Raw genomic sequence first — 26,867 nt, 5'->3', positions numbered from 1 at the left:
CCTCAGACTACCCTTTTTTTTTTTTTTTTTTTTTTTTTTTTTAAACATCTTTATTGAATCATCACTTGTGACAAAGGCAAATTTACATTCATATAAAAGTAATCAAACTATATTAGTGTAACAAACATTTTACTTCCTATATATTGCTGTATATCATATAACCTAAGCAGTATTGCATAAATTATTCAATTCTGCCTTTTTTTAAACAGGAGACATCTTCATTAAATCATCACTTACGACGCAACCAATCATACATTTATATAAATGAAAACAAACCACACAGACACAGTCCTAGTCGCAAGCATTTTACATCACAAAGCATGCTGACACCGTCCCAGTTGCAAACATTATACATCACTTATAATCTATTCAATCTTTCTCACTCAAACATTGCATAGCTCATTTAAGTCCTGCTGCCTTTTATGCCTCATTCCTCCCTTGTATATATTCCCACATTTCCCATTTTTTTCCTATGTAGTTTGCTCCTACCCTTTTCTAAAGATCTCATTTCCAGTTCTTTTACCTCTGTTACTGTTTACTACTTCCAGTACAGTTGGTTTAGATTTTGATTTCAATTTTCTAGTAGTTGCTTTTTTTGGAAGCCACCATTATCAGACACAGCAAGGCCTTACCATATCTAGGCAGTTCCGATTCTGCATCATAGCTCAGAAAAAATCATTTCTCTTGTCAGACCCATCTGCCCACCCAGCATCTTTGACTGTACATCCCGCAAGGAATCCTTAAACTTTGCCAACTCACTGCACTCCCAGAAAATATGTTCACAATTACCTCTTTCTTCCCCTTCACAGCTCCAACCTTTACTGTCTACCTGAAGACACATTCTCTGGAGTCTACTTTGCGTATAAAAATATCTGTGTAAACATTTCCAGGGAAAATGTCCTAAATCTTCTAGCATTTGTTGCATATTTGAGACATATACCTATATCCTCCCATTGTTTCTTGGTAAATTGCTTATCCAATCTGTCTTCCCAATCATTTCTAACCTCCTCTGATTGATTATTACAGTTATTGTGCAATATTTTATATGCTGTACTAATTATTCCTTTTTTAATGGCAGCTTCTTTTCTACATTCTATTAAAAACTCTACCAATGCTGGTCTTTGGTTTATGACCCGCCTATTTCTTTCTCTTTGCCTATACTCTGATATCAATCCCCGATAGGGAAGGCAATCTCTAAGCTGCAGTCCAAATACATTCTTGGCGTTTTCCCATTCTATCATCTTTCCCTCTCTAGTTATATGCTCTCAATACCTAGGTTGCTTTGCCAGTTTTCTGCAATAAATTTGGCCCCCTCTTGCATATTCTCTGTATCCCTAATTGCAGTGATCTCTATCAGCAGAATCTCCTTTCTCTATTCCCATGTTGGTTTAGTTCTTAGAATACTTTCTGCTACTTTGTGGATATAATATTCTGCAAGATTATTATTTTTAAAGGCCTGCATCCAAAATCCCAGTCTCTGCTTGCTTCATCATCATTTTACACTTTGAATTATAGTTTTCATAGATTCATAGATTATTACTAGGCTAATTGCCCTTCCAAGCCATTTTAAGCATAGCCATTTATGCCTTGTGAGACTCAAACCCTGCACCTTGTGTTTGTAAGGCAAACACCTTAACCATTAGGCCATCCTCCCACTCTTCTGCTTGTGCTGTGTAATCCCAATCTGCCCTGTTCTACTGGAAGAAGCCTCTTATCCCAGTTGACTCTTGCCATCTTCCCCTCCCAGATACAGTCCTTCTGCTCTTTATTAATTACTACCCACAACTTCTCCTTTAGTTCATAAAAATATGCCTGACCTGTGTATAAGACTAAAGGGACTAAAACATTTTAGCTGCTTGTATCTTACTATCCATATCCATATAACAAAGCTTACATTTTCTCAGTTTTTGCATCATCTTTTGCTTAGTCTCTTCTCACATATCCTTAGCTGCCACACTAGAATCATTTTGAATCCATACTCCTAATATTTCATTTTATCATGTCTCATAAATATGGGTATTCCTGAGCCAGTTCATGTGTGGGTACATAATTTACCACTATTGCCTTTGTTTTAGCTTAATTAATGTTGCATCCAGAAAAGATCTGAAACTGTCTCAAAATGTTCCACAACACTGTAATGTCTTTTTCTGGTTTTGTCAGGTACAGAATATCTACAAATAAAGCCAGCTTTTCTTGACTACCATACAAATTATATCCTTGAATTTCTGATTCTCTTATTTTCTTTGCCACTGGTTCTAAATATAATGCAAATTGATGCCAGTCCTAACGCACATCCTGTACTGGTTGGCCTGTTCTTTACATGGTCATGAATATCATCCTTGCCTTCACGTAGTCAGGTAAGTGTCCCATAGGGAAACCTTCCTTGCTTTCTTTGCATTTTGGTGGTTTTCCATTCAAACCAGTGGTACCCACTCAAGAAACCGCACACAGATGCATCAGACCTAGCATGGGGTGCATGTACAGGCTCCATAAGAGTCCAGGGTCAGTGGACCCCAAAGTGAAGTAAGGAACACACCAGTGTGAAAGGAATGAGCACTCATTCAGGCCCCGCACATTTTTTTTGCACTTCTGTAATCCAGGTCACCTCAGGATCTTCACCGACAACACAACAGTCATGTGGTATATAAACAAGCAAGAGGGGACCAAGTCTTATCAGCTATGCAGAATGGCTCTTCTAGCATGGGAACAGGCGATAAAAGCAAACCTGTCTCTTCAAGCAGTTTATATTCCCTTCTTGAAGAATGTCCTTGATAATTAATGAATGTTGAAAAAGAAGGTCTTCCTACATAGTGTCGACAAATGGGGTATTTCTCTGAATAAGTCCATTTGCCTCCATTCATAACAAGCAGCTCAAACTGTTTTTATCCAGGTTTCTTTGTCCCTAGGCTTGAAGGATGGACACCATATCTTTTCCTTAGGGAGAAGGCCTTCTTTGTTTCTCCCCTATTCATCTAATCTGGAAGGTTCTGTTAAAGATCCAGAGGACAAGCCACATATCTTGATGGTGACTCCATTTTTGCTCCAGTAGCATTGGTCCGCTCTTCTCCATCTGGCCAGAGGTCATTATCACAAGTTATCCTGCAGAGTGGACTTGCTCACACAAAATGGATTCTTTGCTTCATTCCAACCTCTTATCTCTAAGCCTAACAGTGTAGATGATAGAATTCCGATCCCTTTCAGGCAGCAGTTTTCTGAGGACATGCTACAGGTTCTTCAGGAGGTGAGAGAACATACATTAGAAAGTCTTGTATATCTATAGGGAAAATTGTTTTCTGCTTTGTGTCATACTTGCTAACAAATAGAATTGTATTCAAGCTGTTGATCCTACTATTCCTTCATATTTGTGTGACCTCTTAAGAGCCAGTCTAGCCTATTCCTCTATTGAGACACATTTGTCTGCAATGTCTGTATGTGTGCTTTCTAGATCCACCACTGATTTCTGGAATTGAAGTCATACAGTTTCTCAAGGACATCCTTCATTTAAACTCTCATAGTAGGGATTTCTCCGTCCTCCATGAGACGTCATCTTTGTCTTGTAAAAACTTCATCAGCCAAGTTTTGAGCAAGTGGCTTCTGCTTCTCTGAAATTCTGTACATGGAAAACCTTCCTAGTAGTGGCCCTTTTTTCTGCGAGAATGGTTTCTGACCTTCAGAGTTTTGACTGTCCCCCCTTTCTTATTTTTCAGGGTTTCTCTGAGGGTCAGCTGTTCCTTTAAAGTTTTCAATGAGTTGTCCTTCAACCAAACTATTAATATACCCACATTTTTCCAAGCCCTCAGAACAAAGGTGAAAGACTTAGATTCACTGGATGTGCATAGTCAGTTTAGATTTTATTTGGAAAAAATAAAGATATTTGGGAAACCGACTGGTAGTTTCATTCCTTCCAGGAGGTCAAGATGGGTGACCCTGTCTGTAAGCAAACCATTGATAACTAGATTTCTAAATCCATTTCTTTTTATGTCCTCCATGGTAAATCCTTACCTTCTCCAGTTAAGGTCCATTTCAATTAGGCAGTTGCTTCCTCTGGAGCTTTATACAAAATAATTGAATCCAGGGCTGTTCTAGAAGCAGCCACTTAGTCATATATGCACACTTTCACAAAAAATTACAGCGTAGATGCTGTATGTACGTCCAGAGCCTCCTTTGCTAGATCTCGTCTCTATAGATGGACAGTTCTCCTGTGTCTGATCCAGCCACCTTTTCTAATTGTTAAGCTTTTGGAATTGCCAAATTATATTGGAATACTGCAACAGTAATCTAAGGAAGGACATAGTACAGGTGTGTAAGAACTTAACCATAGCAGTAGATATCCTACTGATCATTGTTGCAGTGATGCTTCCCACCCTCCATTCCTCCGTTTGCTCCTGTCACTGTATTGTCTTCTATTTTCTTATGGGCAGAGGAGGAGCCATACTGTGCCTTCCTTCCTCATAGCTGACTATTTTTCTTTTTTCATGTGTATCCAGGTCTCCTGGCTTTGAGACAGTATGAGGTTCGTGCGCTTACACGTCCGCTTGTGTACTTCTTACACCATATGGCTTAGGTCCTATGTTGAACATATGGAAGGTTTTGGCTGTGGTACCTTGGCCATACATCCAGTTATTTCAGTGAGATGACCGAATAGTATTAAAATATTTCAACGGAGAACAGTAAGACATTACTATTAAGGTAAGTTCTTAGATAACTGTACTTTTTCATCATCTTTGTGGAATGATTTTAATCTGCCACTATTCAACATCATTCTCAAACCAAGTCCTATACTGTGTTTTGCCTTTGTACGCCCCAATTTTCTGTTATCTCTTCACTGCCTGCTTGCACTTTTAAGGTGCCCTCACTTTAGATGTTTACAATAGTGCTGTGTGGCTTTGGACTAAACATTGAAAGTTGTGTGTTTTGGATGAACATCACTTTAAACTTATAATTATCTTTATCATTATTTTTCTTTCAGAGCTCAGAGCATCATATGAAACAGAGAAGAAAACCTTAGAGGAGTCTTACGCAGAAGAACAGACTAGCCTAGAGGTTGGTAAACTATTTGCTAATCTATGATCTTTCTGGACTTTTCTTTAGATGTATATATAACTGTTATATTTAAATATTTCTGTTGTACATTATTCAGAAGGCTGAAATCTTAACTGATATGAAATTCCTGATGTATTGCAGAAAAAAATTCAAGAATTAAATGAAGTGAATACCAGCCTGAAAGAAAAGCTAAAAGCAGAAGAAGAACTGAGAAAATCATTTACAGAAAAATCTAATCAGGTAGGTATTATTGTGGCAGAGTCACCCTTTGTAAGGGTTTGAACTTGCATTCATTTCTTCTTTAGTTTATTTAATTTGTTAGACTAAACACATCTGTAACTTGTTTTAAGGAGTAATCTAAACACTTGGAACTGATTCAGAGAAAAATATTCAGTTAGTGCATGGAGCAGTGTCATTCCTCTTCAGCATCAAGAAAAAGCTAAACGTGTTGAAGATCCCTAACATGAGACCCAGTCTTAAAACTTAGAGGTACTTAATGAAAACTTGCTAAGAATAACCAACTTGTGTTGAGTGGGATTTGTGCTAGGGACTAAGAACCGAAAGTGCCAGCAGACAAAGAACAGTGGCAGAGAAGGTAAAGCAGATTTCAAAAGCTGTTAAAACTACACTCTACTACACTTAAAACAGAAAGTGTGGCAGAAGTGTCCAGCAACCTTTAAAGCCATTATTTCTATAGGAGGCACTTCATTCCTGCCTGCCATACCTCTCACTTGTCCCTGATTTTGCCTGTTATTTTTTTATCCTATACTTCATAGTTTATTTGATTTTTTCTGGTAAATCACTGTGGATTGCAGTCGGTCAGCAATGCCAGTTATTATTTATTTCTTATATTTCTGAAAATTCACATTGAAGCATCTTTGCACCCCCCCCCCCCCATCCTGTTGTTTTTGTATTTTCTGGAATTCTTAAGCAAAGAAGTTGAAAGGTAATGTTGTTGCCTGTTTGACAGAGCTCACTAAACGGTTTGCCGTCTTTCAAAGCAAATAAAATACTTCACACTGCTACATTTTCTCTGTTTTTTTCTTTAACTGGTAATATATAGAGCAGATAAAGCTCTCCGTGTGGTATAAAAAATAATGATCTGTGACCGTAACCTTTTATTGTATGTTCTTGACATAGATGTCAGTATTCACCTGTCGAGGTGAATTTCTTGATATCCATGTCTCAAACACAAAAGCTGGTTATGATTGGAGATCTGATCAAAATTTTCTATATGGGAATTATGGAAGCTAAACTCAAATCATATGGTCTACAGCCCATAAGTTCTTTGATTCTTATTGCCTTGACATGATTTACTGTGGTGTTCTGTTACAAGTATGCATGCTTTGCACAGTATAAACGCTTTCCATTACATCTTCGTTCAGTGTTTGTAGTACATTTCTGTGCTGCAACTTCCTCAAAGAAGGGTAATTTAAAAACAGTTGACAAGAAGTCTAACCACCTCTAGGCAAGAACTTTGCTGCTATTTGGCTCATAAGAGGTCTAACTAGTTTGGCTGCTTAGCATTACAGACATTCACTTGACAGAAATATCAAAAGCGAGATTTCATTCAATGTTCCTACTTTCCATACTTGTAATATGCAAATGGAATTCCTTTTGTCAAAAATCAGAGGTTTTTTAATATGTTCAGGTTTATAGTTTCAGAAGATTTAAGCAAGTTAATGTTCATTTGTTTTTTTTTTTCTTATAAGAAGTAAGAATAGCACTAAAGAAAATGAATTCAGGGAAAGTGGCAGTCTCAGATGAAGTGACAGCAGATATGATAAAGATGCTGGGTGAGATATGAGATAAATCGCATCTGAGGGTACTCCTAGCAGAGTGGTGAGAAAGATGTATCCCAGATGCCTGAAGAGAAAGCATACTTATGCCAGTGTACAAGAACAAAGGGGACATCTACAACTGCAGGCAGTACAGAGGCATCAAACTCCTGTCACATTGCATGAACGTTCTGGAGAAGGTGGTTAATAAATGGATACGCAGAGTAGTAGAATATAAGATGGGAGATGAGCAGTTCAGATTCAGATCAGGATGCAGCACAACTGACCTGATGTTTGTAGTGAGACAGTTGAGAAGAAGCTAGAGTTGAGGAAAGAATCTAACTGAGCATTTCTAGACTTGGAGAAAGTATATGACAAGTTCCCAATAAGACTGATTTTGGCAGTACTGTGGTGGTTGGAAGTCCCAGAAACATTGTTAGAATTAGTGCAGGCTGTGTACAAGGACCCAATGACTCAAGTGCAAACTGTGTTCATTCTAACAAAGGGGCTCCCAGTGGGAGTGGGTGCGCACCAGGTTTAATCTTTGAGCCCACTGTTGTTCGTACTGGTGATGGACTACATTAGCAAACCGGTCGGAGGGGACAGATCAACAAATTTGCTGTATGCCGATGATGTGGCATTACGGGCAGACTCTGAACAGGAACTTCAGCAAAAGATAAGGGAATGGAATGCAAACCTGAAGGCCCATAGTATGAAACTAAGCACAGCTAAAACAGTGGTAATGATACCAAATTGGGGAAATCAAAAGAAGCTAAAAATTGAGATAGAAGGGAAGATAGTGGAACAGGTAAATAGCTTCAAGTATTTGGAAGGGGTGGTTGAGGAGAAGGGAAATCTGAATGAAGAGGTCAAAGTTAGAATCAGAAGGGCTGCAGCCAACTGGCAGTGTTTGAGGTGTAGTGCATGACAGAAGAATGCCAATGAAGCAGAAATGTAATTTGTACAAGACAGTGGTGTGACCAGTACTACTGCATGGTACAGAAACTTGGGCAGTAAAGGCAGAGTCGATGAGGAAGCTAGAGGTGATGGAAGTGAGGTGTCTGAGAAGGATGGTAGAATGTGCACTGTGGGACAGATGAAGAAATGACATAAGAACAGAAGCTAAAGTAGTGCCAATTGCAGAAAAGATCAAAGAGAACAGATTACAATGGTTTAGACACATGCAGAAAAGCAGATGACAATCTGCTGAAGATGATTTGAGACAGACAGGAATAAGGTAAGAGGACACAAGGACATCCAGCAAAGAGTTGGATGGATTGTGTGAAATATCTGTGACAGTCGGGCATGAGTGTCAAGGAAATCAGGAGTATGTCATTGAATCAAGAAAGCTGGCAACGGATAACACAATACCCCTACCACATGTAGAAAATGGGGAGAAAGTAAGCTGATGATTATCACAAATGTTTAGGTGATTTAACGATTACACATTGGGTAATCTGCTTAGATTTTTTTTTTTTTTTTTTTGCTGTTCAAGTACCATTACGTGTGAGATGCACCAAATTTTAGTTGAGCCTTCCTGTAAATGAATACAAGTGATCTTGGAATTGTATACTTAGGGGATGTAGAAGCAAAGCCTTCCCCATGCAGGGAGTTCAGGAATGCAGACATTATGCCAAAAGAAACACAGTTATGTATTTTTTTTTTTTGTTTAATTTAACATACTGTAGGATTTTATTCTGGTATTATAACTGACTAATATTATCCAGTGAGGCTTTAAGTGAAATAGTAACACCACATCCCATTCTTAAAAGCTAACAAAATTAGGAATTGCAATCCAGCTTGAAATGAGCAAGTGACTATAGACTTGCTTCGTTGGGGTAAAGACCCAAACCATTATGCTAAACCCTTCCCACTAATAAAAGTTTATTGACAAATGCTAGACTATTAATCTGCAGACTATTATAAGCCTAGTCCATAAGCAGAGGTCAGGATCAAACCCTGTTCCTTATATCATTGAGGAGCTTGTTTTAAACACTTTTTTGTATAATTTCGTAACCAAGGTTTATAATGATGATCTTTTGTATACTGACCTTAACTCATTCCTCCAGTACAGCTCTTTTGTGTGTGCGCCTTTTAACTCCCAGTGGGTATGGTTTCAGCCTTTAAAAAATGAAGTCATCACCTTACATTTGTAACAAATAATGGCAGAGGTCAAATATTAATTCAGTTGTGTTTGCCATTATGTATGCTTAAAGATAAAATATTGAACGTAGCATGGTTTTGGAATTAATAGAAATAAAGCTGCAGAAAGCATTAAGAACTAAGCCAACACAGGAATGGAGATAAGCAATTGTGCCAGTAAAGATCACTGCAGGTAGGTGTACAGAAAGTAGGCAAGACGTGGCTGGAATTTACTGGAGGAAAATTGACAAAGGAACTAAGACAAAAAGGTAGCAGTGTGAGATGAAGCCAGGAAGTTTGGATTGTAGGATGTTAAGTTGTCAATCTCGCCTTCATTCTTGCTGGATGGGTTCGGAGCCGATCCTTGGCTCCGACTCGGCACTTGCTAAGTTCGAGAGTCATTTTTACCAGCTCGAGGCAGCCCCATATCCCATAATGCAAGGCGGTAATTACCCAGATCTCGTTTGCCGCTTCGCTAATGAGGTCATCCTTTTTACCAGCTCCTGGTAAGTGACTTTTCATTGCTATTTGTGAAAGAATTAGGTATCCCAATACCCATATATTTTATTCTTTATAGTTTTTTAGTGAACCTTATTCATTTAGCTCCATACCCATTTCCCTTTAGTTCCCTTATTCATAGTTTTCTGTGTTTGGGCCTTAGGCCTTACCCACCCTCACAGTTCCTGTCAGGATTTTCCTTAGGTGTGTGTGGGTGTTGTGTCTCACTCTTCTAATTTTTAATTAAAGTCTTTTTGGTCTGCTTGGTCTGTGTGTGTATTAGGATTCAGACATGTCCAAAGATACTAGGGTCTCAGGTTTCAAGAAGTGTGACTCGTGCTGTCAGAAGATGTCTCTGACAGATAGTCACACTTCTTGTATTTATTGCCTGGGACCCCTACACCTGCAGGACTCCTGTGCTATCTGTCATTCTTTCAGCCAGAGAGTCCTGCAGGAACGTAGAAATAAGTTGATCCTCAGGGGTCTTCTTAAGCCTGAGAGCTCCCCGGCTAAGGTTGGTTCCGGGAAGCCCTCTAAGCCTCCCAAGACCCAGACTTCGGTGTCCAAGTCTGTGGTTTTGGTTCCGACTCTGCCAGAGTCGACATCGGCTCTGTCCGGAGCCGATCCTTCCTTGTTGGAAGCTTCAGTACCGGCACCGACCCTGGCTTCGGCATCTGTGTCGACTCCGGCTGGAGCCGACACCCTAGCGTCGAAGCATGTCTCGGCTCCGGCTGGAGCTGAGATATCTTTGTCTCCGCTCGGAGCTGACAAGTTGTCGGCTCCGCCTGGAGCCGAACGTTCTTCGGCTCCGATGGCTCCGTCGAAAAAGAGGTCTAGATCTCCTTCATTGGAATCTATACACTCGGCTCCAGCCTCCCCCTTGCTTTCGGAGCGGAGCCATCGGAGCCGATCATCGAGGTCTTCCAGGCTCTCAGACCATGACTTAGAGAGAGTGGTGAGTAGGCTATTAAAATCACAGGCACTAGCCCAGATGCTCCATAGCCCGTCTCAACAGACGACCGCTATTCTACACCCTCCTGAAATTCCTCCTTCGACTCTCCTACAGAGTTCGGAGCCAGAGATTATTGGTACCGTGACTGTTGCTGCTTCGGAGCCGATACCACACCTTTCGGCTCAGTCGTCCTCGACTCCTATCTCCTCCTTGCGACCTTCCTTGGAGGGATCCGGGCGTCGGGCTTCCCTGGTCGGCTCCGAGGGGGCGAGTGGCATCGGACCCTTGTCCGACCCCGTTCTCCCTCTCGGAGCTTCGGCCTTGGTGAGCTCGGCCCCGACATCTGCTTCGGAGCCTTCCCTTTCGGTGGGACCAGGGATCCCTGTTTCTTCGGAGCGGGATCTCTCGGCCCTCCCTGGGAGGGGAGCCTTCGAGGTGATGAGGAGTGTGCTAGCCCCGGAGCTTAGTCAGCAGTCGGTTCCTTTAGCTCCTCCCTCTATGGTGCCTGTAGATGCCTCTTCCCGCTCTCTTGCTCCCGGACCCAGAGATCCATCGCCCCAGGTCTCCCCATTGGGAAGAACTTCCTCTTCCGAGGTTTCTCCTGATCCTTCTGGTGAACCCCTGCATAAGAGGACCTGCAAAAGGAAGCACTTAGACTCCCCTGAGTCTACAACATCAGATACCAATTTAGATGAGTCGGAGGGGTCCCCAAGAACTCCCTCTGAGGATGTCTCCTTTTCAGACATCCTTGAACTCCTGAAACAGAGGGGGAACTGGCCCTCCATTAATCCCTCCGAGGATGAATCAGTATACCTGGAGGCTTTTGGATCTCGACCCTCCTCCTGGGTGTCTCCGCCTTTCGACCCCCTCATGGAAGTCATAGCTCGAAAGGCGTGGGCATCTCCTGATTCGGTGGAACCAGTCCCCAGGAGACCTTCAAAGTTTATTACGGCCCCCGCTGAAAAGCAGTTTCTTACTAAGGGTGTCCCGGTTGATGCCATGGTGGTGGCGGCCGCCACCAAAAAGGAACTTGCAGATCCTTCCGTGCCAGTCCCTCCTCCTAACAAGGAATCTAGGTCCATGGACAGGTATGGCAAGCGGATGTTTTCCTCAGCGACCTTTACTATGCGTTCGCAGAATTATTTATGTCACTTCACCAGACTTCAGAGAGACATCCTCAAAGAATTGGGTGAAGTAGTACAGGATCCGTCAGCGGCAGGGGCTCAAGAAAAGATTGCCTCTCAGCTGGGAATCCTTAATTCCATAACCAACTCCTCCATGCGGCTCATTTCTTATGCAGCCGATGGGGCGAGTAGAGCTGCAGGCACAGGAGTGGCTCTCAGACGTCAGTCCTGGATGCGGCTCTGTAATTTTGCAGACCCCTTTAAGGCGTCCTTCACAAACTCTCCCTTTGATGGGACAACATTGTTTGGCCCTCAAGTGAAGGACACTTTGACCAGGTGCGAGCAAGACGGCAAGACTCTTTCTGCCATAGGAGTCTGTTTCTCCACCCCTTCTAGACCTTACCCCAAAGGTCAGAAGGGAGGGAAAATGTGGTTCCGAAAATCTCAGGGAGTCACGCCTGACGCACGTGGTCAATTTACCCCCAGAGGCAGAGGGGGTAATAACAATAGACGTCTCCCAAGGGGCAGAGGTGGTCCGCAGAACCAGGGCAGCAGAGAGCCTCTCTCTGACAAGCCCTTCCAACATCCCTGAGATGTTGCCCGACTGTCCACCCTTGGAGGCAGTCGGGGGGGGAGATTGTCGCTGTACCCAGAAGCCTGGTTTTCCCTCTCTCAAGACAAATGGGTACAGTCGATCATATCCGAGGGTTACAAGATTCCTTTCGAGGAAAGCCCCTTCCCTCAAAAAGGTTCCCTTCCAGACATTCCACCCGGTCTAAGGGAAATTGCAAAACCTAGAGGTTTCAAAGCTTCTAAAAAAAAGGGCCATCCAGCCAGTACCAACAGATCATTTAGGGTCCGGAATCTACTCAAGGTTCTTTTTGGTCCCCAAAAAGACGGGAGACTGGAGACCAATATTAAACCTCAGCAGGCTCAACAAGTCTGTCAAAAAGACAAGATTTCGGATGGTCACACTTCAATCGATTTTGCCTTTTCTGGGCAAAGACAACTGGATGTGCTCCATAGACCTTTAGGATGCATACTATCACATAAAAATCCACAGACGCTCCAGAAATTTTCTCCGCTTTCGGCTGGGGACCAGTCATTTTCAATTCAGAGCCCTGCCCTTTGGTCTCACTACAGCCCCCAGAGTGTTCACCAAATGCATGGCAGTGGTCACGGCTCACCTGAGACGTCAAGGATTCCAGGTGTTTCCGTATCTCGACGACTGGCTCCTCTCAGCCACCACCAGGCATCAACTTCTCCAAGCCAGAGATTACGCTCTACGTCTCTGTGGTCAGTTAGGAATTTCAGTCAACTTCGAAAAGTCTTCCTTATCGCCCTGCCAATCTATTACCTTTACAGGCGCAAATGTAGACACTACTCGGATGTCAGCAAACCTAACCAGTCAGAGAATCCTAGATATCCAAAACCACGTTCGGATCATCCTATCCAGCAAAAGGGTACAAGCCAGGTTGGTCCTGAAAGTGTTGGGCCTCATGGCAGCTGCCATCACACTTCTTCCTCTGGCCCGTTTTTACATGCGTCTCCTACAATGGATGTTGTTTACCCAATGGTCCTTCCAGCAGCTTCCCATGCGTCACAAGATCCTGGTGACACAAACCTGCAAGAACCATCTATCCTGGTGGACTTCCTCTCCTCTAGTCCATCAGGGCAGACCATTTGTTCCCCCGGCCCCGGTAGCCACGGTCACTTTGGATGCCTCCCTGATCGGGTGGGGGGGGGGCATTATCAGGGCAGGATGGTTCATGGCACATGGCAACCGTTCGAATACCACCTGCACATAAATGTCCTAGAGATGAGAGCAGTGCTTTTAACGTTGCAAGCCCTCAATGACTTTCTTCCTTTAGGGACTATTGCAGTTCACACGGACAACATGTCCGTTGTGTGGTACATCAACAAGCAGGGCGGAACCAAGTCCTACCCCTTGTGTCGAGAAGCTCTCAGACTTTGGCAATGGGCGATCTCCTCTCATCGGTTAATGGTAGCAACACATATCCCCGGGAAAACCAACATAGTAGCGGACAGATTGAGCAGAGCTATACTCATGCCTCACAAGTGGTCTCTCAACCAATCCATAGTGGAGGAGATTTTTCAGAAGTGGGGCCGCCCATGCTGTGATCTTTTTGCTACACCTCAAAACAGCAAATGCCCAGACTTCTTCTCGCTCTTCCCACTTCCGGGCCATCCCCCCAGAGACGCTCTTACCCAAGATTGGCCCCGGGGACTCCTTTATGCCTTTCCTCCCTTTCCTTTGATACCACAAGTACTCCAGAAAGCTACCGTCTTGAGAGCCAAAATGATTCTCATTGCCCCTTACTGGCCTCGACAAATTTGGTTCCCGTTCCTTCATCGCCATCTTTTGGTGCAGCCTTGGCATCTGGACCCAGTTCTAGATCTTCTGACCCACCAGTCGGGTCAACTGCACCTGTCCGTTCCTTCCCTCAACCTCACAGCTTGGTTGCTCCACTTCCTTCCTTAGCCAGGCTTCCTATGATCTCTAACCCCGTTAGAGATATCATAGTAGCTTCTCTTAAGTCCTCTACCAGGAGGATTTACTCTAGCAAGTGGAAACGCTTCTCCTTTTGGGCAAAATCTAAGAACATAGACCCCTTTACTGCCCCTATTCAGTCGGTTTTGGATTTTCTAGCGGAAATTTTTCACTCAGGTTCTTCGTCTTCCACAGTCAATGTTCAGTTGGCAGCAATCTCGAATTTCCATGTCGGGTTTGCAGACCACAACATTATGTCCCACAAACTTTGTAAAGCCTTTCTCAAAGGAGTGTTCCTTCTTAAACCCCCTGTTAGAGATCCTCCACCACAGTGGGACCTAAATTTAGTGCTGACATCCTTGATACTTCCCCCTTTCGAACCGGCTGTTTCATGTTCAATAAAGTTTCTTTCTTGGAAGACACTTTTTCTAGTCGCTATTACCTCGGCTAGAAGAGTGTCTGAACTTCATGCCCTCTGTGTTCGTCCCCCTTATTTGGTCTTCCACAAGGACAGAGTATCCTTCAGAACCAATCCATCCTTTTTGCCCAAGGTTGCTTCTAAGACAAATTTAAACCAATCCATTGATCTCCCTGTATTTTTTTCCAAATTATTCTAACAGGGCGGAACAAAAATTGCATTACCTAGATGTTCATTGCCAACTCAGATATTACTTGGACAGAACAAAGCAATTTAGGAAGTCCGATCAGCTCTTCCTTTCTTATGCTGAAAATGAAAAAGGTCTCCCTGTTTCTAAAGTGACCTTATCCAGATGGCTATCTTCCACCATTTCTGACATTTATCAGCTTAGGGGAAAACAGCTGAACTCAAAACCTAAAGCTCATTCCACAAGAGGTCTAGCCACTTCTACAGCTTTTCAGGCTAGGCTACCCTTAGATACTATTTGTGCAGCAGCCACTTGGGCCACTCCTCATACCTTCGTTTCTCATTACAAATTGGATTTGGCTTCCAGGGACAGGGCAAGCTTTGGTTCCACTGTTCTCAAGAGTCTGTTCCATTGAGCCACCCAGGATAGAGGTGCTAGGGACGCGGTCCCATCCAGCAAGAATGAAGGCAAGATTGACAACTTAACATTTAGAAGTTATGTACCTACCATAACGTTCCATGTTAGTTGTCTTCTCGCCTTCTTTCTTGCCCTCCCTCCTGTCCCCCTAGCCTGGACAGACCTTGATCTCCCCTTTTTCTCTGGAAGATTCTTCTTCCTTGGACACCAGATAGTTCTTGTCCTGATTACCTGGTTTCCCTTACAGCCTTTTTAGGTTAGTTGTTCCTCTTTCCTTAGTGGAAAGTTTTATAGGCAGTTTTTCCTCTAGATACCAAACGAGATCTGGGTAATTGCCGCCTTGCATTATGGGATATGTGGCTGCCTCGAGCTGGTAAAAGTGACTCTCGAGCTTAGCAAGTGCCAAGTCGGAGCCGAGGATCGGCTCCGAACCCATCCAGCAAGAAAGAAGGCGAGAGAAGACAACTAACATGGAACGTTATGGTAGGTACATAACTTCTAATTATAGACCATCTGCCGTACCAGGGATTAGAGTATAGGCAAAGAGGAAGGAATAGGGGAGTCCTGAGCAAAAGACGTGCTCTGTTAGAGGTTTTAGTTTAATCAGAAGCTGCTGTTAAAAATAATGGATAATTAGAAAGGGCTTATAAAATATTGCACAGCAACTATAAGTATCGGGGGGGGGGGTGGCGCAACTGGGAACGTGTTTTGGGAGTATAATGAGTTGGCAGATGTTAAAAATTCTCACAAAAGCACTCTGTTAGAAATATTGGGGAAACAAATGGCTATATTTAAGGAAATGATTCTTTTGAGCTGGGGCACAGGATCTGAATTGCCTAGACATAGTAAGGCCTTAACAAGTTTAATTCTGTTGGCTGCAAAAAAAAAAAAAAATCCTAGAAAATGGAAATCGAACTCTAAACTGACTAAGTATTGAATATTCTAAAAGAGATAAAAGAACTGGAAGTGAAATCTTTAAAAAAAGGACTGGGCAAATTCCAGAGAGAAATACATGGAATTTGTGGGAAAAATACATGCAGAATAATGTTCACGTAGAAGAGTGTGGTTTAAGGGAGTGCAGGAATTTTTGCATTTTAATGTTGGACTAAATGACAGTTGTCCTAGAGAAAGAAAGCCTATGTAATTTGTAACATTTATAAATGAAAAAAATGCGAGTATGATTAGTTTCCATTTTTATTAATGTGTGTGTGTCTGTGTCTGAAGTGATAATTTAATAAAGGTATTTAAAAAAAAGTTCATAACCTTGGTCTGGTTGAATTGGATTACATTTTTTCTGATTGACCAAAGCTAATTACTGTGCTCTTGCACTCTGATATTTTCTGAAAAGAATATTTGACCATGATAGATTCTAACAAATTAAACTGATGAACCCAATTATTTCAGAAAGATAAATAAGCAGCTTCCTGCCCCTATAAGCAAAACAAACATACTTGGTGTATTTTGCAGTTTCTCAGCAATTGGTTGAGTTACCCAAGATTTTATGCTCCCCGGGCCTCCGCTGAAAATGGACATGCATCCAGTCGGACTATCCCAGTCAACAAATGTAAAATAAAAAAGAAAAAATGGTACTAGCCTATTATCGCAGCCAGATTTTTGCGATCATAACGGTTGCTTCCCGATAGTGAAATGTGACCATTACTGTTTTAAAAATGTGATACAATGTGGTTTTTTTTTTGACAATGAAGGGTCTTTTATGCAGGATTATGAATAAAAATTAGAAAAATACTGATACTGTCTATGCATACACTTCTTAATCACCCCCAGGATAATCATTCTTACCATCACCTAACAGTTACAAAGCATTTTATTCTTTTTTGGGAAAGAAGTGCAGGTTATCTTGAAGATGTCTAAACACTGACATCCACACATCCTTCTTCACATAACTCAGAGGGGGCAGCCCTCTTTAGTGCATTTTTCATTACCTCTGACCAGGAAAGCATGCTCCCCAGGAAGGCAAATTTCAGCATTATTCCTCTTACAATATCATAAACCACCCAACAGAATAATAAACAGTTGACGCTAGCCTTTTCACGCTAACATTGCTACTTTTGCAAAAACATTACAAAGTGTGGCAGGGTCCATATCTGGTTGTGATAATACATAAGTACCGAAAAAACACAAGTTCAGAATTGTTTAACAGATGCCAGCTTTGTCAAGAGCTACAGACGGCTGGCTGTAATGTAGTTTCCTTTCCTTTTTGTCTCTCACTTGAAATATCTAAGCCTTGGAGCGGAAGAAATTTCTTATTGGGATCATGCAGGAGGAGCTATAGTCTGATGCAAGGAGGAAAATTATAAAGCCATTGAACTAACAAAAATCTGCTTTTTCCTGTCACAAATACTTCATTAGATAGATCTGAAGGCTACAGTTTCTGTTGAAATTTTGAATAAAAAAAGGCAGACATCATATGCATTCATTTCACTTTAATGCACACATAAACAAGATGTGGCACAGAAGTTTCATTAAATCCTTGTGGGTTCATTATCTTTTTTAGTTGCAATTTGGAAAGGAATAAATGAATGGATGGATGAATGAATTTGATATGAAAGACCCTACACTTGATTTCTGCTCGCCTCTTCTGATGCAGGCTGTTTTGCAGTAAGCCAATTAAATAAGCTTACTCCCAACTTATAAGCTTAACAGTTACTTTTACAGCTGGCACGAGTGTGACTGTCTCTGTCACTGGTGTAAAGCTCTGTGTTTGAGTGTCTAGTAAGCCTTCAGAGTGGTGGTCTGGCCATCCAGTTACAAACCAAGACCCAAACTGACATTTTCCTCATTGTTTGCAAATAGGCTTGATCTAAAAAATGTTGCAAGTGTCCACTTTTTAGTGGTTCCACACACAGACACTATAGTGAGAAGCTTTTGGCTTGCCTTCCAGCCAAAAGGGCGATAGTCATTGAGAGCACCTCACAGGAGTTCTAGCAAGGAGACACTAAATCTAACTTGCCTGACCTGTTATAAACTCTGGTTTCCAGGTTACTAAGCATTCTATTGAATGTGCTTTTGACCCAGTGTATGCTCTGTATAGGAACAACAACGTGCAAGAAAGTTTGGGGAAGATTAGAGAATTTCCCTCATAATGTAATGACTGCATTACTGAATGCTAATTAATGTAAACTTTCTTTTTTGAAACTCTTCAGCTGAAGTACTCAAGATTGAAGAGAGTAGAAAATGAATGCAAGAAGTCAAACACATTTCTCTGTCCTCCTATGCCAGTGTAGAAAACGAAATTACCCTTTTCCTCAGGTCCCTTTTTTGAAAGGTTTTTAAATCCTCTTAAAAACGTAAAATAGCAATAGTAAAATGTCAGGCTGTGTCCAGTAGGAAAGAAGGTTCTCAAGGAAAAGATGTCCACAGCAAGAGACTTCCTCAGAATTACTAGGTAATTTGTCGTCTTCCATTTACCAGACTCCATATGAACCCAGTACAGTGGCACCTCAAATCTTTTGTATTTCCCAAATGCCTTTTCTGAATTTCATTATTAAGAGTGTGTTATGAAGGGCCAGCCATGTCTTACTAAATCCAAGCCTTCCTTTTCTCCTGCTCAGTCTGTCACAGCAGACATTTTGGACTTTGCATTGGGTTACAATGTCTCGAGGTCCAGGGCATGTGGGAGCCATACTTACAAGCCCATAAATCTCAAGGAGATGATGGTTCTAATAAAAGTTCTCAAAGCTCTAAATCATTTGTAGACTCCTGGACACCTGTTAATGATGATAGACAAACACCACAGTGATGTGGTGTATAAACCAACAGGGGTAGATCACCGCCTTTGCAGACTAGCCATAATTACCTGGGAGCTGGCAATATAGAAGTTTCCTTCAGTCTACATATATCCCATCACAGCAGAGCAGAATAGCAGTCTCTTTGAATAGATTCAGTGTAGACCCTCATAAATGGATGATACACCCAGAAGTTTTCTAGGTGATGGCCCACCTGTGGGGAACTCGCCTTATAGATGTGTTTGCCTCAGATCTGAACGGATAACTAAAGCAGTTGTGTTCCTGGATGCCTTGCAGAAAACCGATGCATTCTGTTTCTCATGGGCAGGAGTGTTTCTCTTCCTTTCCCTCCCTTTTCTGTGATAAAGTTCTTCTAAAGATCAAGACGGACTTATTAACGATGTTTCTGGTTACTCCTTTTCAGCTCAGACCACAGTGGTATTCTTCCTTTTACATCTGTCCAGGGAAATTTACCTAAAGCTTCTTCAGAGTGGATTTGCTCACACAGGAAAAGGGCTCCCTGATTCACACCAACATCCAAACTCTCCACCTAAACTATGGGTGGATAGGCTTTTGATCCTTTTTAGATGGCCTTTTTTTTTTTTTTTTGATATGCAGCAGGTGTTAGAGATAAGAAAGCTGCTACTATGAAATCTTACTTAGCCAAGTGGAAAATATTACTGCCAAAAAAAAAGATAAAGGTCCATCCCAAGTGGGACGACTCTGATTCTTTAATACCGGTGTGTATTGCTCAGCTCTGGAATTGCATACACTTATATCAAGGTACATATTTTCACTGTTTCTGCTTGTAGATCCCCTTTACTCTTTCACGTTAAACAATTCTTGAAAAGGGTGTTATAAAACAGACAACCTAGAAAACAATTTGGGTATCCTTGGGATCTTAATTTTGTGTTGAAGAGATTAACTCTCTCCCCTTTTGAACCTGTGACCAGTTCTTTAAAATGTCTTAGATGGCAGACTTTTGCTGATTGCTCTGACTTCATCTTCATGTGCATCTCAATGATAGGGCCTAATGTCAAATTCAGCCTTTTCTGATCTTTCATAAAGACAAGGGTGAGATTAGAACCAGTCCCTCCTTTACAACAAAAAATTGTTTCTGAATTTACTTTGAACCAAACCATTAATCTACATGTGCTACTTCCTAAATCTAAAAGCAGAGGAGAGAGTTAAAATTCTGTGTGCACAGGAGTAAGGATTTTAGAAAATTAAACCAACCTTTTGTTTCCTTTGATGGCATTATTTAAAAAAAAAAAAAAAAAAAAAAAAAAAAAGCTAGCATCAGTTTCCAGATGGTTGTCTGAAACTACTCAGTTTTTTGTTTACTCACACCATGGTAAAAGAAAAGTCCCCCTCAAAATATCAAGGCTTACGCTACAAGAGCTGTGGCTCATTATGAGGTGTGTTTTTTTATTCAAAAGGGGTGGACTCTAGAATTATTCCAGAGGTAGCTGCTTTGTCCTTGGTGCATACTTGAGCGGGGCACTACAAGCTAAACTCTGTTTCCAAAGGTAAAACGTGTTTTGCTAAAGCTGTTCTCCAGTGAATTCCATTTTCGCGTTCTTCTCCGTCTACCCTTTCTACATGAGCTTTAGAAGTCAATATAGTTATGGACACTGTAGCAATGAACTGTTGAATATAATGCAGTTGGACAAGTTAAGTTGCCATAACAGTAGATACTATGTTTGAAACAATCACTATTGCAGTGTTGGCACATTCTCACCATCCCTGTGACATTTGATTACATTACTTAATATAATTTTGTTAGAGCTTCAGGCTTCAGCCTCCATTTGGGGCAGGAAAGTTCTTATTTTTGGCATGCCTGCTTATTTGTCTTACATGAGCATATAATCCCATGCTAAGGGTGGATGCACAGTGTGCAAGGAAGGAATGCACCATTTTTTTAGATGGGGTCAATATACTTAACATAATATGTTCCATATATCTAGGCTACTTGCAACAGTGATCTGTTTGAACACCTAGTGTTATGATAAGTTAAATTGCACAACTGTACTTTCTTTCCCTTTAGTCTGGACAGAGAAGTACTCACAGTTGTGCTGCAAAGCCTACACAGTGAACTGTCATTGTATTTATTTTTGCCAGCAAGTTGTTTACTGTGCCCAATGAATGTTGCATCTAAAGGCCACTTCACTAGGAAGTGGCTGCCTCCAGTGGTTGCTTTAATCATGTAATCATTGCAGGCATCTATGCCATGGCCACTTGGAATTCTTTGCACACCTTCCCCAAGTGTTGTTTTTTATGTGTTACTTGTGGAAGTCAGGCACACTTTGATAAGCACTCTGGTGTCTGAGCTCTTTTGTTTGTCTGTTCTTCTTGACTGCTGCTTCTGTTTTTTTTTTTTTTTTTGTTATTTTTTCCTCACACTTGGTATTCCACTGAAGGACCCAAGGAGAGTACTCTTTTAGAAACAACAGGCACAATCTTGTCATTCTAGGTGATCTGTGACAATATGACCCTCCTTTGTGGGTTTCACATAGCTTCCCCTCCGTACCAGTGTTTTGAGCTTCCCTGCCATCCAACTTTTCTGAAGTCCTGCGTAAATTGGATAAGGATGTTTATTGCTTCTTGATAATATAGGTGTCAAATCTTCACTGTCATTTCTTGTGTGGTGCTGCAGTGAAATGGTGGGATTTGGAGTAAAGCATGGTTATTCACAGTAGTTTGTCACAGTGTGTGGATACCTGAGTGCATGTTTTTCCCCCAGAACATTTTTGGTGAAGATGATGAGCCCCAATGTAGGAGGCCTGTCATGGTATGTTGTCATGTAATTTCTGCTGGCAGTGCATATAGATGTTCGTTCTATCTGTGCAACAGAAAACAAGATACTTTAAATGCTTTCTGAGAGATGACATCAGCTGTTGCTGTGGTGCTTGGTGCCAGATGGAGCAGCTCTCACATTTGCATAGTTTCATGCATGCTGAAACTTACTGAAGAAATATCTGCAACACGGGACTGGTAAAGGGTGCAAACAGTCTCATAGAAAAGGCTAAACCTGCATACTCAACTTACAGTTGTTGCACATAGTCTTGTCATTTACTGATAATTGCATTCAGGAAGCTGTATGAAATATTGGTGGTATTTAGGAAGAATCATTAAGAAACAGCTCTGTGATAAATGGTGAGGTAGAGGTACGACAACATGGCATGATGATTAGGCCTTCATAAATTGGTGCATAGCGTGAATGAGCATGCCTGGATAGTGTGTCATAATGAAGCTACACATTCTGAACATATTGAGTGGACTGTACTATGTGGTCAGATGTCCCAACTTCATCATGCAGGTATTGTACCCTGCAAAGATGGATGTTCTCAAGTGCATCAAAACATAAGCCTATCTGCAGCATGGGCACAGCTAGCAAACCATGCAAAGGCTACACAGAAAAGTGTCCACTAATGTTATTTTGTAAATGGGAAGGAAATGGGATGATATAGAAAGGAGCAAGAGCAAATAAAGAAACACTCTGAAGGACAAATGAAGGAAAGGGATGGGCTACATGGGGGTGAATTTTTTGAGAAGTAGAATGGGATAGAGGCGTGGAGCAATTTTGGTAAGGAAGAAACTTGTAGGGATGGCAGCCTGGGGCAGATGCACCCATAACATAGCCAAAGAAGGAAATTACTGGCACAAAAGAGAGGTGGGGCACAATGGAGATGTGCAGATAGAGGATGAACAACTGATGGAGAGATTTTACTGCAAACAGGGAAAAGTGACTGATGCAGAATGAAAAGGGGAGCACTGTGATGGTGATTAGGTTGGGCTTCGGTTGGACACCCATGCTTGTCTCAAAGGGGAACCTCTAAAGAGGTAGCCATCTCCATGGCTGACATCAGGAGAGACCCCTGACACTTGATCATAGGAAGTATAAGGCAATGTTGTCTTTTAACCATTTACTCCTTGCCAGCACCCACCTAAATGAATTAACTGTCTCACTCTCTCTCGCAAGCTGGGTCAGACCTGTAAAGCCAGGGGTGAATTTGGTGAATACCCATCCAAGCATCTACATCCTATTTAAAGGAAGGTAATGTATCAAACTGATTAATTTGTAGTGGGAGTCTGTTCCAGAGGTGAGGGAGGCACTGTGTTAATGAACCTCTCTTCCCACTTTGTTCTGTTTTTCTGCTGGTGCAGAATTGGATCCCTTGTTCTGGTATTTTTGGGACTGTTTGATTTGTGGATATACAAAAGTTCCTGGACTGCTGAATCCCTAATGGATCAAAAGACCAAGGTATAGTCCCCTCAGGAGTCTATAAGATACTGAATAAGGGGCAATGCTTCCAGCCTTTTCTGGTAGCTTAAAGGTTTTAAAGCCAGTGAGGATCTTGGTTAGGAACCTTTGGGGTCCTTCTAGTTGCTTGACATGTTTGAGAAGGCCCGTCCCAATGGGGGCATTGTATTCAATAATTGGCCTAATCAATGCTGACTAATGGGAAAGTCACCTTACTGGATCTAGATGAAATCCCTTTGGTGATCAGCTAAGTAGGTTGGCATAATGTTTGAAGTGCTTACCTTACAGACACAAGGTGCAGGGTTTGATTCTCACATGGGGCAATTGGCTAGGTGTAAAATGGCCCACAAGGGCAGTTAGCCTATTACTAATCTAAGTAATTACTGTTGTTACATGACGACCAAGGTCTCAACATTCTCATTTTGAAATGGGCTGTTGTCTGTGTTGTATACTGGAGGGAAGGGATGCTTACCAAGTATGACCATATTTCACCTTTTAGCATTTAAGCCCATTGCTGGCACACTAGGTGTTTATAAGTCTAAGTGCTTGTTGCAGGGCTTGGATATCAGTGTGTGATTTGACAGTGATTCCTGGTGTGCCGTCATCCTCATGTTTGGTTAGCAGGAGTTCTCGGGTTTGTGATTTGGAGTTCAGAAAAGTGAATGTCAAACAAAAGGAGTCTCAGCACAGAGCCCTGCAGAACACTGGTGGTTACCTTTGTGTTTTTTGATGAGGCACCTGCTTACCCCTACACATTATGGGTTTGGTCTGCTAGACAATATTTAACATTTGTTAACTGGGAAAGTCTGACTTGGAACAAAGCCAATTTTCAGTGGAGGCCCGGGGGGAAAGGCTCCAGGTCCATGTCTTTGTAATGTGGGAGGAAACCGGACCACCCGGAGGAAACACACACGAATACAGGGAGGACATGCAGACTCCGCACAGAAGGCACCCCAGCCGAGAATCGAACTGGAGAACCTCTTCCTGTGAGGTGACAACACTACCGCTGCACCACTGCGCCATCCAATATGCTACCCATCTTACCATATAGAGATCTGTTTGCAAGACATTTAATTTGTTAGGTATGTTAGCATAGGGTGCAATGTCAAATGCTTTGGCCAGATCAAGATATGTTGTGTACATGGCATGGCCACTGTCAACAGCTTATGTTACTTTTTCCATGAAATTAACCATATTCATTAGGCAGGAACTAACTTGAACAAAGACAAACTGTTGATCTAATCTAATGAAAATTTTAATGTCATGGTTGGTCAAGTCAGTTATAATGTGCTCCATGGCTATGTATTTAAGACAAATCAGGCTGATGGGCCTGTAAATCCTGGGGTCAGTGGTGGGGCCACCCTTGTGCAGTGGCATCACCATTACTGTCACCAGATGGTGAGAAAGTCAGTGGATAAACGTAGGTTGAACAGTTTTAGTGCCTCTGCCAAGGCTTGCTTGCTTGCTACTCTCTATTAACTAGCCAGGTATATTATCAGGTCCCATAGAGGAAATATTTTAGACTTTGAGAGCACATTCAGGACAGTCTTTGGTGATGGGTGGTCTGAGGACTTAATTTATAAGTGGGCTGGAATAGTAATTTCTGGGGTGAAGCTGGCACTGAATTTGTTAGCTAGTATGTTGGTAATGTTTACCAGGTCAGAGTGGGTGGTGCCATCTTGAATAACTTCAAAGCAATGTTGAGTGTTATTTCTTAGTTTCCTAAAGTAACTAAAGAAGGATTTGTTGTTATCTTTAGCTTCAGATGTCAATGTTAGGTCCATTGTCTGCCTTAGTATTCCCAATAGTTTTTACATTTTTTAGTCAAGTTTTCTAATCTTATCTATGATTTGTGTGTCCTTAGATCTGCTGAATATTTAAAGTTTTATTTTTATTTTATTGCAGTTTGTTAATGGACCATCAGGGCGGTTTTCTTTTAAACTTCAATAGATCTTGTGGTACTGTCAATTCTATATTTTTTATCTAAGTGGCCACATAGTTCTTCAGTGTAGTTTCCTGCTGAGGTGGTGCCCAGGTTATGTTGGAATAAGTGAATCTTAAAACTGCATCATAGAATTTAACAAGATTTGTATACTTAACATCCTTGTGTTCTGAGATATTGGTATCTCTGAATTTATAGGTCCTAATAGTAAAGGTCACTAGTTTATGATCACACTAAATGGGGGAAGGAGTGATGCAATGCTGATGAAAAGTACATGAAGCTATACTCATAAGGACCAGGTCAAGAATATTTTCTCCTCCAGTAGGTTTAACAGTCTGTTCCAGGGAGATTTTGTTTATCAAATTTAGGAACTTTTGGGCATATTCTACATTTGAGGAGTTTGTATTTATAACAAGTTCATTGATTATAGCTAGTTCGGTGATGTCAGGGGACAAAGACTATGTCCTCTATCAGAATATAAAATGATAAAGAAAAAATTGGCTTGTTTTTTTTTTAAAAAAAAACAAAGAATGTAAGGTCATCTGTTCCAATAGATTATTTACAGAACAACTTTAGAATAAATTACAGCAAAAGCAAGCAATCCTATTAAATGGAATGTACATACACCACATGTCCACCTATGACCAATCCCAACATCTATCATTTAAAATATTAAATACCAAAAACAGTATCTCTTAAACAAATATAAAACTATTCTACATTAAATACATTTACAAACCATTTCAACAGTCATAAATATCCACCACTTCCCTCATTTCATAGAACAGATGTATACAAATTTATTGACTCTATTCATTCAAAAATAAAACCATGGAAGTATTTAAATCCTTTCATTTTGTAATGTGAGGATGCTATTTATAGAAATTATCTAGTTGAAACCTGGAGCTGAGTTGCATCTAATAATAGATGTTCGTGTTTCACTGTTGCAGTCCTTACTTATGGGTTATCCGGTCCCCAGTAGCCCTTGATCGGCCCGAGTACCAAAGGTAAAGGGATATGACATCGGCTGCTGTTGGTTGCATTGGACGTCAGTGTCACTAATACAAAAGGAGGCAGCCAATGTCACTTCCTCTGTCTTCTTTGCCGCGGAGCCTGAAGCAGAAGCTTTTTTTGCATGAGTGCTGGTCGGCCGTTTAGCTTATTGATTTCCGACTACGAAAGTTGAAGTCCGCTACAGCTAAGTACCCCGTTGGGGATCCTCTTTTTATTTCTTAACGAATGTCAGAAAAAGTTAATAATTGTCTTACCTGTGGAAAGCAGATTCCACATAGAGATTTTCATTCTTACTGCATTATTTGCTTAGGCCGTGAACACGATATTCCTAATTGTGATCTTTGTGCTTCCTTTAATCCGCGTACTATTCAATCGTCAGATTAAGCTCTTAGCTAAGCACTTCGGAGTTTGGCCCAAGTTTGTTGGTATGGTGTCCGCCGGTCTTCAGACCTCGGATATTCCTAAGAAGCGCAAGTGCAAAGACTGAGACAGGCTTCAGAGCGTCAAATCTTCCGAAGATGTTAGGTTGACCGTCAGTTCAGCGGTAGTCAGTGAGGCGCCTTTGTAGCCCCTGCAGTCTGTGGATTTTCAGGCCCACGCCTCTGGTGAGACCATTTCTGAGTCTTCTATGCCTCCGGCTTCCATATCGTCTTCGGACCTTCAGCCTGTGACAGAGAAAGCTGCAGTTTCAGAGTCTTCGGTTCTTCCTACCGATGGCAGGCACATACCGACAACTTCCTCTGTGGCCAAGTCTCCCGAGTCCTTCCATCTGTCAAGTAGATCTTCTAGTCGCAAGCCTGTGAAGAAACAGGCTCCAGTTACTCTCCTTT

The 26,867-nt window shown here is 41.6% G+C and overlaps 1 protein-coding gene across 3 annotated transcripts in view; it reads left to right on the top strand.

Annotated features, from left to right (window-relative positions):
* The window catches only part of MTUS1 (microtubule associated scaffold protein 1), a 2,531,455-nt gene that overhangs the window by 2,341,274 nt on the left and 163,314 nt on the right, over nt 1-26,867 (top strand). For all 3 annotated transcript variants that reach the window (XM_044062416.1, XM_044062417.1, XM_044062418.1), the window contains 2 exons: nt 4,970-5,043; nt 5,185-5,283. In XM_044062416.1, the coding sequence (XP_043918351.1) occupies nt 4,970-5,043; nt 5,185-5,283 (173 nt within the window). The remainder of the gene's footprint in view (nt 1-4,969; nt 5,044-5,184; nt 5,284-26,867) is intronic.

The sequence above is a fragment of the Protopterus annectens genome, chromosome 2.part1 (genome assembly GCF_019279795.1).
Source record: "Protopterus annectens isolate FY-2018-M chromosome 2.part1, PAN1.0, whole genome shotgun sequence".
Taxonomy (NCBI): Eukaryota; Metazoa; Chordata; order Ceratodontiformes; family Protopteridae; genus Protopterus; species Protopterus annectens.
The sequence above is the reverse complement of the archived record's forward strand: the minus strand, read 5'-3'. Positions and strand labels throughout refer to the sequence as shown.